At 34.3% G+C, this 14,224-nt stretch overlaps 3 protein-coding genes across 14 annotated transcripts; 2 read left to right on the forward strand and 1 right to left on the reverse strand.

Annotated features, from left to right (window-relative positions):
* The first annotated feature begins 318 nt into the window (after positions 1–318).
* LOC101261574 (ribosomal protein L20) lies at positions 319–4,190 on the forward strand. Its single transcript, NM_001347234.1, is given in 2 exon segments — positions 319–531; positions 3,848–4,190. Coding segments are annotated over 2 exon segments (378 nt in total). The 5' UTR covers positions 319–345; the 3' UTR covers positions 4,040–4,190.
* An 882-nt stretch (positions 4,191–5,072) lies between these two features.
* LOC101261290 (ribosomal protein S25) lies at positions 5,073–7,364 on the forward strand. The gene is made up of 4 exons (NM_001329741.1): positions 5,073–5,170; positions 5,252–5,326; positions 5,419–5,553; positions 6,982–7,364. The coding sequence occupies exons 1-4, from the start codon at positions 5,168–5,170 to the stop codon at positions 7,093–7,095; spliced, it is 327 nt and encodes a 108-aa protein (NP_001316670.1). The 5' UTR covers positions 5,073–5,167; the 3' UTR covers positions 7,096–7,364.
* Positions 7,365–7,985: 621 nt separating this feature from the next.
* On the reverse strand, positions 7,986–14,082 carry LOC101260988 (nuclear transcription factor Y subunit A-7). 12 transcript variants are annotated; one of them, XM_069293553.1, is made up of 8 exons: positions 13,624–13,875; positions 13,012–13,059; positions 12,842–12,905; positions 11,945–12,090; positions 9,940–10,041; positions 9,685–9,849; positions 8,551–8,617; positions 7,986–8,449 (listed from the first exon to the last, which is right to left on the reverse strand). In XM_069293553.1, the coding sequence occupies exons 3-7, from the start codon at positions 12,867–12,869 to the stop codon at positions 8,555–8,557; spliced, it is 504 nt and encodes a 167-aa protein (XP_069149654.1). In that variant the 5' UTR covers positions 12,870–12,905; positions 13,012–13,059; positions 13,624–13,875; the 3' UTR covers positions 7,986–8,449; positions 8,551–8,554. The 12 variants fall into 12 exon arrangements, with proteins under 12 accessions (XP_069149654.1, XP_069149650.1, XP_069149653.1 ...); XM_069293549.1 differs by having other exon boundaries at positions 9,940–10,047; XM_069293552.1 differs by lacking the exon at positions 13,012–13,059 and having other exon boundaries at positions 13,624–13,891.
* Positions 14,083–14,224: the final 142 nt, after the last annotated feature.

Here is a 14,224-nt window from a genome sequence, read left to right on the forward strand (position 1 = left end):
TGTTGGGAGCGCCACCTCCAAATGGGTCCTGCAAAACACGATTCAAATTTAGTCGAAACTCTAATATGGGCTCCAAACACCGAATGAGAAACAAAAGAAAATACAAAACAAATACTTAGAGGGACTATTTTAAACCTACCCAAACATAAGGTATACAAAACCATCTTCTTAACAAAGCACAAAGTACAAACAGCTAAAGTTAGGGGTGTAGAGTTACAAATATGTGAAATATGAGGGTGAAAAGAGCATTTATATAACTATAGACACTCTCAAGAACCCCCAAAAACCCCAAAGCCAAGAACTTTGAGAATCTGTAGTGAGAAGCAGAGAAGAAGGCACAAGAAGATGAACAAGAAGGAAGTGTTTAAGCTAGCTAAAGGGTTTCGAGGAAGAGCTAAAAATTGCATAAGAATAGCAAGAGAAAGAGTTGAGAAGGCGCTTCAGTACTCATACAGAGACCGCCGCAACAAGAAGAGGGATATGCGTTCTCTCTGGATTCAACGCATCAATGCCGGAACTCGTCAACACGGGGTATGTATAAACCCCTTTTCTCATTTTTTGCAGTTTTTGATTTGTGGGGTTTTTCCCCTTTTCAATATTTTGTCGAATTTGAGTTTTGCTTGGTGTCTTGCTTTTTCTTTACTTTATGATGTGTGCTTAGTCATGGTTGTTGCAGCATGTTGAACCTTTATCATATTAGATGAGTAGTCTTGAAAAATGTAGCTGGCCCAATTAAATATTGCGAGAAGTTTTTGAAAGATAGTGCCCCTAAAGGTTGGAGAATCCCGGGACTTGCTCAAGATTTTATCTTGATAAAGATGAAGGTTATATATTAAGGCACAAAGCCTAGTATCCATCCTCTATGGCTAGGATTACGGGGTATCTAATCCCATTCGCTCCCCTAGCTTTCGTCTCTCAGTGCTTTCACCGTTGGTGTTCTTTCTGATCTCTACACATTTCACTGCTCCACCGGAAATTCCCTCTGCCCCTACCGTACTTCAGCTTGGTAGTTTCCACCGCCTGTCCAGGGTTGAGCCCTGGGATACGAATTCTCCTATATCAATAAGAGACGTGTTTGGGCCCGCTTTGAAAACAGCCAGGAACTACTAGCACAAGATCCAATATTTGATAAGGTTCCATACCCGTAAGGGTTCCAAGCTTCAACCCACAGCTCGAGCATCTTGCTTATATATTGACTTTTCTTGAAAGGGTTCTTTCCAAATGAAAGAATTCATTATGACAGCGGTTCCGAAAAGACAGATTAGACTTGCCCGACCCGGGCATAAGCAGGAAGAAGACTCTGTCGGATTACAATACACAGAGAGAGTATCTATTGACAGTAGGCATCAAGGGGGTAAGCTTTTAAAGGATTTCAATTAGTGTCTACATATATAAGGAACAAACGAAGCAACATGTTATTGCAGTATATCTTTGTCGTATCATTCTATTGATTGATCAATCATTCAATACCAAAGTGATCCATGAAGTTGTATAGCCTATGCCACTCCAATACCAAATCAGTAGAGGTTTTGTAAATCTCACACTTATCCTATGTGATACACAAGTAATTAACCAACTACGAAGACTCCTGGACAAAAATGGACCTAATGTAGTGTAACAGCAGTATCTAAGCTTACTATCAACTATTTGCTATGTCTATGTGGATCCTTTGCTTCTATTGTGTGTTATGTTATTAGTTAAGCTCACGTTGATTTCTCAGAGATTTTGGGTTGAGACAACTTTTCTCCCTGTAAATTTACCTAGTTTCATTTGGCACCTTCAGTTATCATATAATGCTCCTAACAAACAATTGCATTTGAGGTTACAAGGAAATAGAAAACATATCTTAGATGACATTCTCTCTATATTCTTCTACATCCTCTGTTGAAATAATTTATGATCTTGTCCAATATTGTATGCTTGTACGTCTATCTTAGCAAAAACAGTTCTTTGACACTCATCTTGTAAATATGTTGGGTGCCAGATGCCTGACGTTCACTCTCATACAACATTGTTGGCTTCACAATTATTCTGTTAGACTTGTCTTTTTTACTTAGTTAGGTATCTTCATATCTTTCCTTCTATGTTTCTTTAGCCTTCCTATTGTTATTCTAGTTTTTCTCCTCTATTATCCTTTGGCTCTTTTAGGGTTATCTTTTGATTTTTGAGCCACTAGCCTTAGTTCTTGAACCTTCTGTGTGGAGAATCATACCTTTGTCTATTGGATCTTAAATAGCTCAACATTAATGCTGCTGGATTCTAGAAATTTTGTGGTTCTTACTAGAATTTTCAGCATTGGGATAGGATACCAGAATGGCTGTAAAGTTCCATAATTAAATTAGGGAGCCTGGTATGCCAGTCAAAGAGCAAAATTGCAGGACCCTCAGCAGTGATAACAAAATATGCGTAAGAGTTAAGCTGAATATTCAATTTCCGTTGTTGATACATCTAATCTCCAATGGACTAAGGATTCTTCATAGTGAATAGCTTAACAAAGTACTATTAACTACAAATTTCTAGTTATCTTACACTGCAAAATCAGATAATTATAGATAGAAGCAATGGTTAAGGGAAACATACTTGGTTTACTTTATCCAAAGAAAGGGGAACATACTTGGTTTGTGAAATCTCGTTCTAGAAATGGAGATATTATGAAGGGAGATGCCTCAGGATTCATCCTTATTAACTTTCCACTATTTGCTTTTAGAAACTTGGATGTGGAGGATTTTGAAGAGCATACATTTTCTAAGTTCTACTTTGGGTCTAGGTAATCTTGAAAATAGGAACTTGCTAAAATTGCTTTCAAGGCCACAATAGTACTAATCCTTATAGAACACTATGATTTTTATTTTTTATTTTGAGAATGAGAACACTAGGATTTTGAAGTGCCTTAGTATCCTCCTCCTACACTTTAGGTTCCTATTTTCAAATAAAGGTGGTGTCAGGACAACTTGTGATTGTTCCACTGTGTACCTATTACATCCCACCAATGCGGCTTAGACAAATTGGACGATATCTTCTGCTCTTCATCTTTTTCAGCATTGTGGAATTCAATATTTGTTAGACACTTTGACTATCCAAATGACAGTGGGGGAAATACCCTATAAAGCTCATAGGCCATAGCTGGAAGATATTGCAGTAGTTCCTTGATATGATAATGATGAAAAGAAGAGAACAAAATGTTGTAGGTGCCCTCGTAGTTATCCTTAGGTAACATGAATGATTCGAGGAACTGACCTCTTAACTGGCACAAATATTCTTTGGTCGTTTTTGCATGTGTCATACTTGCCGCCATACATGCTGTCAGATATTTATTATGAAATTCAGTACTTCTCAGGATCATGTTGTTGGCTCCATTTGGTTAATCTGTGTGTTATTGTTTGAATAGCCTTGTTGCTTTAGATTTTTATGGTAGTACAGCATTGCAAATGGATTTGTTAATCCATTTGATTAGAATATTTGGCCTTATGATTAGTATCTGTGCTTCTTCGTTCTTTCGTTTCTTGTTGTAGTCCTTTTTGTTCCCTCAACTTATTAGTGCCAAAGCCCAAAAGTATATGAAACTCTCTCTCTTTCTGCTTCCCTCTCTTCTGCATGATCAGAAAAGAAACAGAAAACTAATTAGGATATTATTCAACAGTGTACTTTAGCTGAAATAAGCTGCTTTGGTATGTTTGTCACCAATTTTTGACATGAACTTGGCCATTGACGCAGGTCGCTCTACCTGTTAACTAATCATATCTGATGTTCCTAAATGATATTTTTAGCACATCTTTCTACAAGTTGAACAAAAAAAACACCTCTATCTCATCTATTTAACAATTTTCCGATTTCCCTCCAATTCCAGGTGAATTATGGCAATTTCATGCACGGGTTGATGAAGGAGAACGTACAGCTGAACAGGAAAGTCTTGTCAGAACTGTCAATGCACGAACCATACAGCTTCAAGGCCCTCGTGGATGTCTCTCGCAGCGCTTTCCCTGGGAATAAGAAGTCCATAGTACCTCCAAAGAAGGAAGGACTTGCTGTTGTTCTTTGAATTAGTTTCCTGTGTTGTGCTTTGTGTACTCTTCTTCTTCTTCGTTAGGCATAATTTTGTGCTAGCATTTCTGTTAGCAAGTTTCTACCAATGGTATTGAAGTCTTCTGTTTACGACAGTGCTTTAATGGAAATTTAATTTTATGTTACTACTCTTCCGTCCACTTTTATTCTGTTTACTGTAATAAAAAATTGCAAAACATATTTCACTTGTTAAATACTGTAATTATTTTCAGTTCATCTTGTAAACTACTTTATTACTTAAATGAATTATACGTATTAAATTATGTCATTTTTTCCCTAATCATATTATATATCAGGTATAAAAGAGAACTCTAGCCTACCTACGTGGCGCTACTACAAATCAAAATTTCCTTTAATTTATTTCTTTTCAAAGATATCTTTTTCTTTCACGAAAAGTTGTGATTTTTATGAAAAATTATGACTTTTACGAAGAATTGTGATTTTATAAAAAATTGAAACTTTTATGATAGGTTATAACTATTAAAAAAAATACGTGTTTTGCAATTAGTGTTTTAATACGTGCTTTGCGAGTAAGGATTTTCAAATAATATGGCTCAATGGAACTTTGATGATTGTTAAAAGTTTTTGGAATACTTTATTTAGACACCGTTATTAAATCTATATCACCCTTTAAATATTTTTATTTGGCTATACACTTCAAAATATCTTCCTATATGCGATGTGTGGAGTGAGAAATGCTAACTACATACAATTGAAATCTTGAACTTCAAGTAAAAATGGCTGAAGCTTACATATCGCTGGTGTTTAGGCAAAAATAATTGAACTTTAATAATATGTGTATGAAATTTGAGATATTTTATTTGAAATTAAAGTTTAATCTCACAAAATAATTTTAACGTGAACAGTCGATAAGCATGACTTAAATGGTAATCTCGAAATTGAGCATCCATGCCTTTCGGCCTGATGAGTGAAGCCCATACGGCCCAGAATAAATTAAAGCCCATACGAACTGATCCAATAAAAACCCTAGAATCCCTAAATTTAGGTTTAGAAATAGCGCCTTTCTCTTCATTCCAGTTCCTTCTTCTGTTGCCCTAGCCTCCGCCACTCCCCATCCCCTTACCCCTAATAACTTCCGGCGACAATGGTAAGCTTCTCTACTACTGTTGTGAGTAGTGTTGTATGTATTTTGAGAATTGAGTGCTGATATGTTTGATTTTGTTTGCAGGCACCTAAGAAGGAAAAGGCTCCTCCACCGTCTTCCAAGCCCGCCAAGTCCGGTGGTGGCAAGCAGAAGAAGAAGGTCATACTTATTTTCACATTTATGTATTTGTTTTGTTGGTAACTAGGTAAAGTTTGAGTTTTTAATGGTGGGTTTTGAATGTGGAATTGCAGAAGTGGAGCAAGGGAAAGCAAAAGGAAAAGGTGAACAACATGGTTTTGTTCGATAAGGGTACATACGACAAGCTTATCACTGAAGCACCCAAGTATAAGCTTATCACTCCTTCCGTCCTCTCTGACCGTTTGAGGGTATGTGTATTCTTTTAGCATGGATCTAGTTATTATGTATTGAATATGAAGTGTGTTTTGTGCAATGTGAATATGCTTGCTTATAAGAATGAATTTTTATCAACTGTTGGTCATTTAGATTAGTTATTGAAATATATTGCTCAGGGTTCTGTGTGGTATAGTTTGTGAAGTTGTCGAATGATTCTACGGTGTTTATATTTGAATAGTTGTGTTTTACATAAACTAACTCAGCTGAAAAGCATAGCTAGTGAATTGTGGTGTTGTAGATTTTCAAAATACTCGGCAGCAGTAGTGTACGAGTCTAGCAATAGTGTATGAGTCTAATGATTTAGTTCTGGTTGAGTCGCAGCAGACAAGTTTGTTTTTGGTTTTTGGAGTACGCGTACCAAATTTCTTTGGTTTAGTCCTATATGGGAAAAGCAAGCTCTCATATGGTGAAATTGATACACTGAAGCTGATTAATCATTTTCCAAGTCTTGTATAGTTGTTTATGAAATTATTTTCTTGAATGGTAAAAGAATTAGATCAAGATGTTAGATTAAACGAGGAGCCAAATAAATATAGTTCAGAGATATTGTTTAGGTGGTGGACTTGCTGTTCTGATAACCAACTTTTTTTAAAAAAATCTGGAAAATTAAGCTAGATATTCTGGTTTGTAAGGTGAACAAATTAGTGCTCTTTAATAACATACCCATTGTAGTCACATTTCTGAAATATAGAGCCTGTTTGAATTGGTTTAAAAGTTAGTCAAACTTATTTCAAGTCATTTTTAGCTTTTGGAAGTGTTTGACAAGCTTAAAAATAAGTTTAATTTAGTTTAAAATAAGTTAGAAATGTCTAGGAAAAAAATCTAAAAACCCACAAGTAGGTCTTCCCTTGGAAGTCATTTAAATTGCTTTTTACTTTTGGCTTGAAAGCTTACTTTTTTGAAGTCAATCCAAACAGATTCATAGTTTTTGCCCTCAAACCAAATACACATTCCTTTTGTTTTCTTTTGGAAAATAGAAAATAAATTATTATTTGGAGTTATTTTCTAGTTTTACAAGAACTTGTATTTTGTTAAATCTAGTGCACTACATGCAGTGCTGACTGCTAAAATGGAGTTATTTTCCCCTGCTGCAAGTTATTCATGAATTTATGTTTGATATTTTCTTCTTTAAGACACTCAACACTATATTTTCTTCTCTGAGGCACCCACCACTAATTTCTGACGGGAAAAGCCATACGTTACATTTATTATATGAAATGTAAATCCAATCGCTCCGGTTGGTTCTCTAAATATACTCACGTGGGAATCGTACATCTGTTAATCCAAATTTCAGCTTGTGCTCTAAAGGATTGTTGTACAGTTGCTTTTGTTGCGGATAGATTGTTGATATGCTGATGATATTCTCATGCTAATATAGTTTGTTTTGATTGAATTTGCAGATTAGTGGATCCCTTGCCAGGAAGGCAATTAGGGAATTGATGGCTAAAGGTTTGATCAGGATGGTGTCTGCTCATGCTAGCCAGCAGATTTACACCCGAGCTACAAACACCTAAGGCTTTAATATTTAGAGTTTGTTGTTTATTAGCCTTCATTTTGTTTGAAAACACTATGTTTAGACAATTTTGTGCTATGAGTTGAAGATTTGTTACTCATTGAATTGTTGGGCTTCCGAAAATTATGCAACCTTTTGCTGAAAATATTCATGTCCTCCAGGCCTCTTTTTGGTTCTTAGTATTAAGGTTTATGAATAGTGCATTGAGTTATTTCTATATCGTACAATATTAGTTTCATATTTCCTAATAAAATTATTTGCAATGCTTGGTTTAGTTGGTGGATAGGTTCAATTTTATACTAAGATAAGTTTATGACCACTCAATTTATTCTACAATATTTTTTTACAAATTTCACGGATAACTTTCATAAACTGCATGAACGTAGTTTGTTCTGAATCTGTAGATAATAATAAGCTTGTGTTTCTCCATAAAAAACCTTAAGAAAGGTTGTGTATCAACCACTCCATATTTTACCAACAATCTGTTATTTTTGATAAGTTATACAACTGAAGTGCTCTGTTTTGAAATTTACTCCGAGCAATTAATGGAGATTCTGATTAGTAACACAATAGAGAAACTTCTCAACCAACACTATAATTTCTCTCTTGACAGTTCTAACTTTTTTTACAAGATATGGAGGAATATCTAGAAGTAAATACAACAGGATATAAATACAAGACCTGCTGCTTTGCAAGACACAAGAATCAATAATCGCAGCGGATATGGTTATAGATAACCAAGATATTGACACAGAATGCATTGACCTTGGAAAATTAGAATTCATCAACCAACAGTGCTGCACGCTTATCTTCTTAAACTAACAAAACGTAGTGCCAAACGTTATTACTCAAATTTCTGACTCGATATTCCATACACTTACTAGAACAACATTTTGAAGGAATCACAAGGCAATTACGAAAGGACAAGAAAGAATGTCTACAAACAAGCTCAGAGAGATGGTATTTAGAGAACATACGCCCAGCGGCCACTTTGTAGCTCTCAAACGAGTAGGCCTATTCCGATCTATCTACACTCAGATAAACATACAGAACACCACAATTACCCTGATTTTGCCCAGCTACCACAATTCTATTTTAACAAAAGCACTGCTGTTTCTACAAACAGTAACAACATACTATGGTCCACAAAGTCCTTGATATTGCATAGATCAAGAGGCATTCTCTGAAGAAGCGACCTTGTCTTTTCCAGACTCGAGATTAATGTTGACTTGAGATTTATCACCAGTTTCATCCTGTTTCTGCTGATTATCAGTTTCCTTTGCTGTCAGGAAACGACCTCCACATCCTCTAGCTCTTTTCAATGCATGCAAATGTCGTGATTCATGCAAGTAAGGCTGCAAGATTATTTTGCACTGTGAGCCTCCCAAGGTATTCGTGCTGGAAAAACATAGCCTCAGAAACAGATATTAGAACTTCTAATCATGGTGTAAGGCACCTTATTACCAACTGTATGTTATTGGATCTTGCAGATGTTTCCAGCACAGTTGATAACCATCTTTGAGCTATTTATTAGGGAGTAGAAGACATTATTGATCAGAACCCATAACTTTCGACATATACATATTAATCATAGAGAAAATGGATTTTTTGCTTGGAGAAAGATCCTTAATTACGAATCGGGAACCGAATCACTCTGTTCTCCAGCAACAATATTTTACTTTATTTTTAAAAAATGCATCAAAATTATGTTTCCCAAAGATCAGAGCAATATAAACTTTGATGGGCAATTGATCAATCATATAGAATATAGATGTTCTAGAATTAAAAGCTTTTGTTGCATCAGAACCTTTGTACAATGTAATGTGAAACTAATATGGTATACTAGTAACTATTTAGATTTTTATGCGTAGCAACTGTAAATAGAGGAGATTATAGTTACAGTCCAGAAAAAATATACATTTGAGAACTTGCTCTACTGTCTCTCTCATGCTCTGCTATCCACACTTCACTTGCAGTATATATTATTAGTAAAGGAAATTTTATGGTTTTGTCGTTTGATTGGGACTCATAAGGAAATCCAATCATGATATAAAATTCTGTGTAACAAATATGATTGCAACATAGAACTCTACATTACTAAATTGCCTTTATATTTCCAGAATTAAAGTGTGCACTACTAATATTGGCCTAAATTATGCAGAAACCTATGTAATATTTTATGTGGGATATATTGAGAAAGATGCTCTCATAGTAGATATCCCTGAATAAGAATCCCTATATTATTTTTTGATGTGTAACAACCCTCGCATCATTATTCACTGCATAATAATTTCTATATATTATTAATGGCATAATATTTCATATATATAATTCTAAAATAGCTAATAAGTGAACCAAGCGACCCCTGTATGTGTTTAAAATAGCACTAGAGATGCACAGACACTTAAAATATGTTCATCACAAACATGAATCATCTGGGAGGCTATTTAGCACTTAACAGTAGGAAGTGATAAATCAACAGATGAACCACAAACAAGCTGTCAAGGTTGCCTGTAAATTGCAATATTGGATACTAAAGCAACATAGTATAACAAATAAAAATACAGAAAAATATTTTTCGACAAAATACCTTCCTAGCTTTCAGAAGTTTCTTTTCTGACTCAGCTTTCGCGCGAGATTGTCGACGCCTCAAGATGCCATGATACTGTTTTGCATTAACAAAAACAGGTTCGTCTATCGCATCTGATGGCAAAGGAACACCCGCTTGTTGAATTCCCATTAGCTGAACGTGAACCTGACAGAAAATGACACAACTAAGCTCTCAAATTCATAGGGATATTTCATAGATGAAGTCCAAATGAGAAGTGTTATGAAAATGTAATACCATTGGTTGTGCTGGATAAGGTTGTGGAGGATAAGGTTGTGGATCATACGGTGCAAAGATGCTCCTATAGTATGGGTCTGGATATGGATAAGCTGTTTGAGCCTGCAACTAATGAAAAATTGATGCAGATTTATTATCCGAAAAATAGACTCGATATAACCAATCACAGAGCTTAAATATAAAATTAGTAGGCATAGAAACAGGCTTCAAATATTCCCCAACTGGTACCTTAAAGATCTGCAATCTCTATCAGAAGCCTCTAGTTTAAGGTGTCCAATAAAAATAAGTGTCCTACTAAGAATACTTAAGATTGCAGGTTATTATGTGTGCCAAATGGAGGGAGGGAGATAAAACATCCAGCTCCAGGTTAATCCAGGAAAATCTTTATGCAGCAGTCCAAACAGGGAACAATGGATTTACAATTTTAGCACTAAATTCCATTCACAAAGCTGAAAAGATGGCAAAATTTAAAAGGATTGCATTTTAAAAGTGTTTACTATGTAACTAACTATATGCTTCAAGCTCAAGCTGCTGCATAAAGAGTCTAGTTGATTCAGATCAGCTTATCCATGGTGTTCAAAGAATTCTGCTAGTGTAACCCTCCTATAGGACAAAGACTTACCTTATATGAAACTCTAGGCCAGTAGACCTACAAGAAAATTTTAGCCAAATTGTGGCAAGTGCAGTTGTAGAGAGTGACAAACAGATCGAGCAATCTGAAAACGAAGTAATGCCTAGAGAATTAGTTATAAAATAACACAAGCTTGTAAAACAGGATGTTGCCTAAAACAGAAATGAGAGATTATAATTGAAGTGTTTGTGTCTAACCCAACCATACCTGATTTAAAGACCAATCAAAATACCAGAAAACAAGACCAAAATGGAAATCACTCTCCGTCCCAAGGTCTCTTCAGTTATGATTGACAAACCCAACAATGATGGATTGTAAATATCGAGAAGTCATGAAATATCTATTCTTAATGTTACAACATCACCATTCAAAAACTTTATGCTCTTTGTATAAGCACACACTAGAAAGGGTACATGTGTTTCTTCTCACAACTGAATGTTCTTATTAGTGGTTCTAACTTCTAACTCCTATCTAGAGAAAGTCATCAACTAATCAAAAGCAATAAGCACAAAAAGGTCATTCCCTATCTTCAAGAAATATACAAATTTTCCTCATCAGAGACTAACAACCCTTATTATATCCGCCAGGTGTACAACATGACAATCTATAAGTAGAAATATTTCCATCCTACTACTAAAAACATTTGGAATAGTAAAGAAACTTGATGCATTAATATCCTTTTCTTAGGTTCATATTCACCTATTGCTTTCTCAAATAGTCTGAACGACCCCAATGTATTCAGTAATGCTATCTAACAAGCAACTTTCTTCAATTTATAGGTTCGGTGAAACATCCAACTAATCATTCATAAATCTAAAATAATATATTTTGCTTCATATGAATTTACCTCTAGATACAAGAATCCATAAGCACAATCATAGCTCCATTATGCCCCACATTAAGATATTTATGATCAACTTGGCTTTCAGGCTTTTGCACAACCAACTATTTGGGCAAGAAATATATGCGGTTTCATGTTGGATGTTACAAATGTCAAAGTGGTGTCTCTGCTAATGAAGAGAAGAACGATATCACATTCTAATTATAGCCAAATATGAACATGTGCACTTCATCTCCCAAAATAAAGAAGCCTATTAACAAGTGCAAAATGATAATATTCACAGAACCATCGTCAATATATCTACATACCTATTACAATCAATCAATTCTTCAGATATTTGTAACCTATTTGACTTCTGACAATACCCCTAATTTATTCACGACAGCAGTTCTATGATAACATCTGATCGGAAGAACAAGAAGGCGGTTGCATCTATCAGCAAGAATAATTATCAAGCAGAAGATATCAATTCAGGACTTAATAGTGATTTTCAGAAATCGGTCATTAGAAGTTAATTGGTGCTTCAAATATACCATAGGATTTCCATTCCCAAGTTGATTGGGCATAACATAGTGCATATTTGTTGTTACAGTGCCAGGGACAGACATTCCAGCTGCAGGCGATGAAGACTCGCTGTGGGCTTCTGATTGATTTTCTGACTGTTCATTCTCACTACCATCTGAAAATTTATTGCATTAACATAAGCATTAGAACCTTTTGTTCATGTAACCAACATATCCAATTCACTTTAAATTCCTACTGCTTTTGTCTGAGTTCACTGTGGTTCTTAACAAATTGAATGTGAAACAAAAACATCTGCAGACAATAATTTATTTTCTTCTATCATGATAAGTCCAACTCGTTTTGATAAGTCAAAACTACACAATGAAGGGATCAAAAGAATGTATTAAAAGATAATCAGTTCAATCAGTGTCATCAAACAAGTACTCCTGAACTTTGACTACCTATAGATTCTTCGCTTTACAACAAATGAATTATCTTGTATATATTTTTTACATCTTTTGCGATTCTAGAATATTATCCTAGTTCTTTCATCCAAATTAGCCGAAGGATGCAGAATAGAATTCTGCCAACTGCCTTTATCTTCTTAATAATCTCTCACAAGACTTGCTAAAAAAAATTCTTCCACAATAGTATGGAAAAATTCTCAAGCAGCACATTTGATGTCATGAATGTGCTTCATATCAGTAAACTGAAGGAATCACAACAAAAAATGTGCCAGATTGTACTAGCAGGAGATGAAGGGTTTGTATCATACTATTTGTGTAGAAGAGCAAGTTACAGACATCATTTAGTAATGAAAGAAATGTGAATCAAGCTAACTTCACAGTCAACACAACACAGTTACGGACTTGAGAAACAAATCTATACCGCCAACAAAATAGTATACTAAACCCCCATAAAATAACCTGAATGATAATGAAGCGAGGACGTCATAATGCTGCTTGCCACAGAATCTCCAAAGTAACAAACCTATGCAGTTAACAAAAGATGGATCAGCAAAATAAAAGTTCACTCTGTCCCACAAAATATACATCCAGGAGCATAAAAAAATCATACTATAAAATTTGAATTCAACCTTCAGATATAATGATCAGACTTCTTCGATTGTCATGTGTCAACATTTCTACACATAAAACCATTTCCTTCAAATATCCATGCCACAAAGCCAAATTACTTGTGAAATTAAATCAGATACATTCCACTTCATATTTTTCATCTTTCAAACTACAAAAAGCCTTAAATTTATATGATTTTCACATATTCCGGTTCAAACCTCAATTAACTATGTAAGGAAAAAAGTTTTAATTATCAGGGAAACAACAAATAACAGAAATTGCCAAGCTCAAATCCAATTTTCCATTCCTTTTGAAATTTCTTCATTTTCTTTCTGCAAAAACATGTAAATCTAAATGAAATTCAATTAATCATACAATGAGTTAACGAATTCAGCGTATTACATCTCAACTTTTTCAGCATCTAAACTCAATTTCATAAAAAAAAATTAAAAAATTAAAAAATCAATCCAAATAACAGGCGTACATCGAATTCACCGCAAACAGCAACTGAACAGTGAAACAGCTCAAATATGAGCGCAAAACACACAAATTACGAAGCTCAATTCCTCAATTTTCGATTCCAAAATCCACTTTACTAGTGGATTTTTAAATAGAGGAAGAAGAAAAATTACCTTTCGGGAAGAGCTTCGTGTATACGAAAACCAATAAGCAGCTTTAATTTTGGTGTTCTCTGTTGAATTTCCTTCTCTAGAGAGAGCTTTACTACGTGTTTGTAACTGTTACTATTCTTTTTGTCATCCTTTATTTTCTGAGAGCATAATTAAATTTAGATTTATATGATATTTATATTGATATTAATATAATATGATTAAATTTGAATTGGAAATCTCGTTTGAGAAGATAGATCTCAGATATTCTATCATAATTCATCTTATCTTTAGTTTTTTCTTCTCTTTTTTAATACTAATCACTAATATAGAAATTTAATAATTTTGATTAATTATGTAAAGTTTATCTACAAACTTTAACTAAAATTGATTAATTTAAATTCATACAAGGTAAAATTATAATTTCGTAGATATAATTTTCGTAAATTAAATGAATTATATTCTTGTTACATGATTTATATTCTCAATTTTCCTTAAAATAAAATAAAAGCTGTATTGGTTTTATTAAACTTTAAAATGGAGTGAATAAAATAAATTATCCTACAGAAAAATACATGTCTCATTAATACTCAAAAGTCAAAATTAGCCTCCACTAAATTGCGTA

Source organism: Solanum lycopersicum, chromosome 2, assembly GCF_036512215.1.
Source record: "Solanum lycopersicum chromosome 2, SLM_r2.1".
Taxonomy (NCBI): domain Eukaryota; kingdom Viridiplantae; phylum Streptophyta; class Magnoliopsida; order Solanales; family Solanaceae; genus Solanum; species Solanum lycopersicum.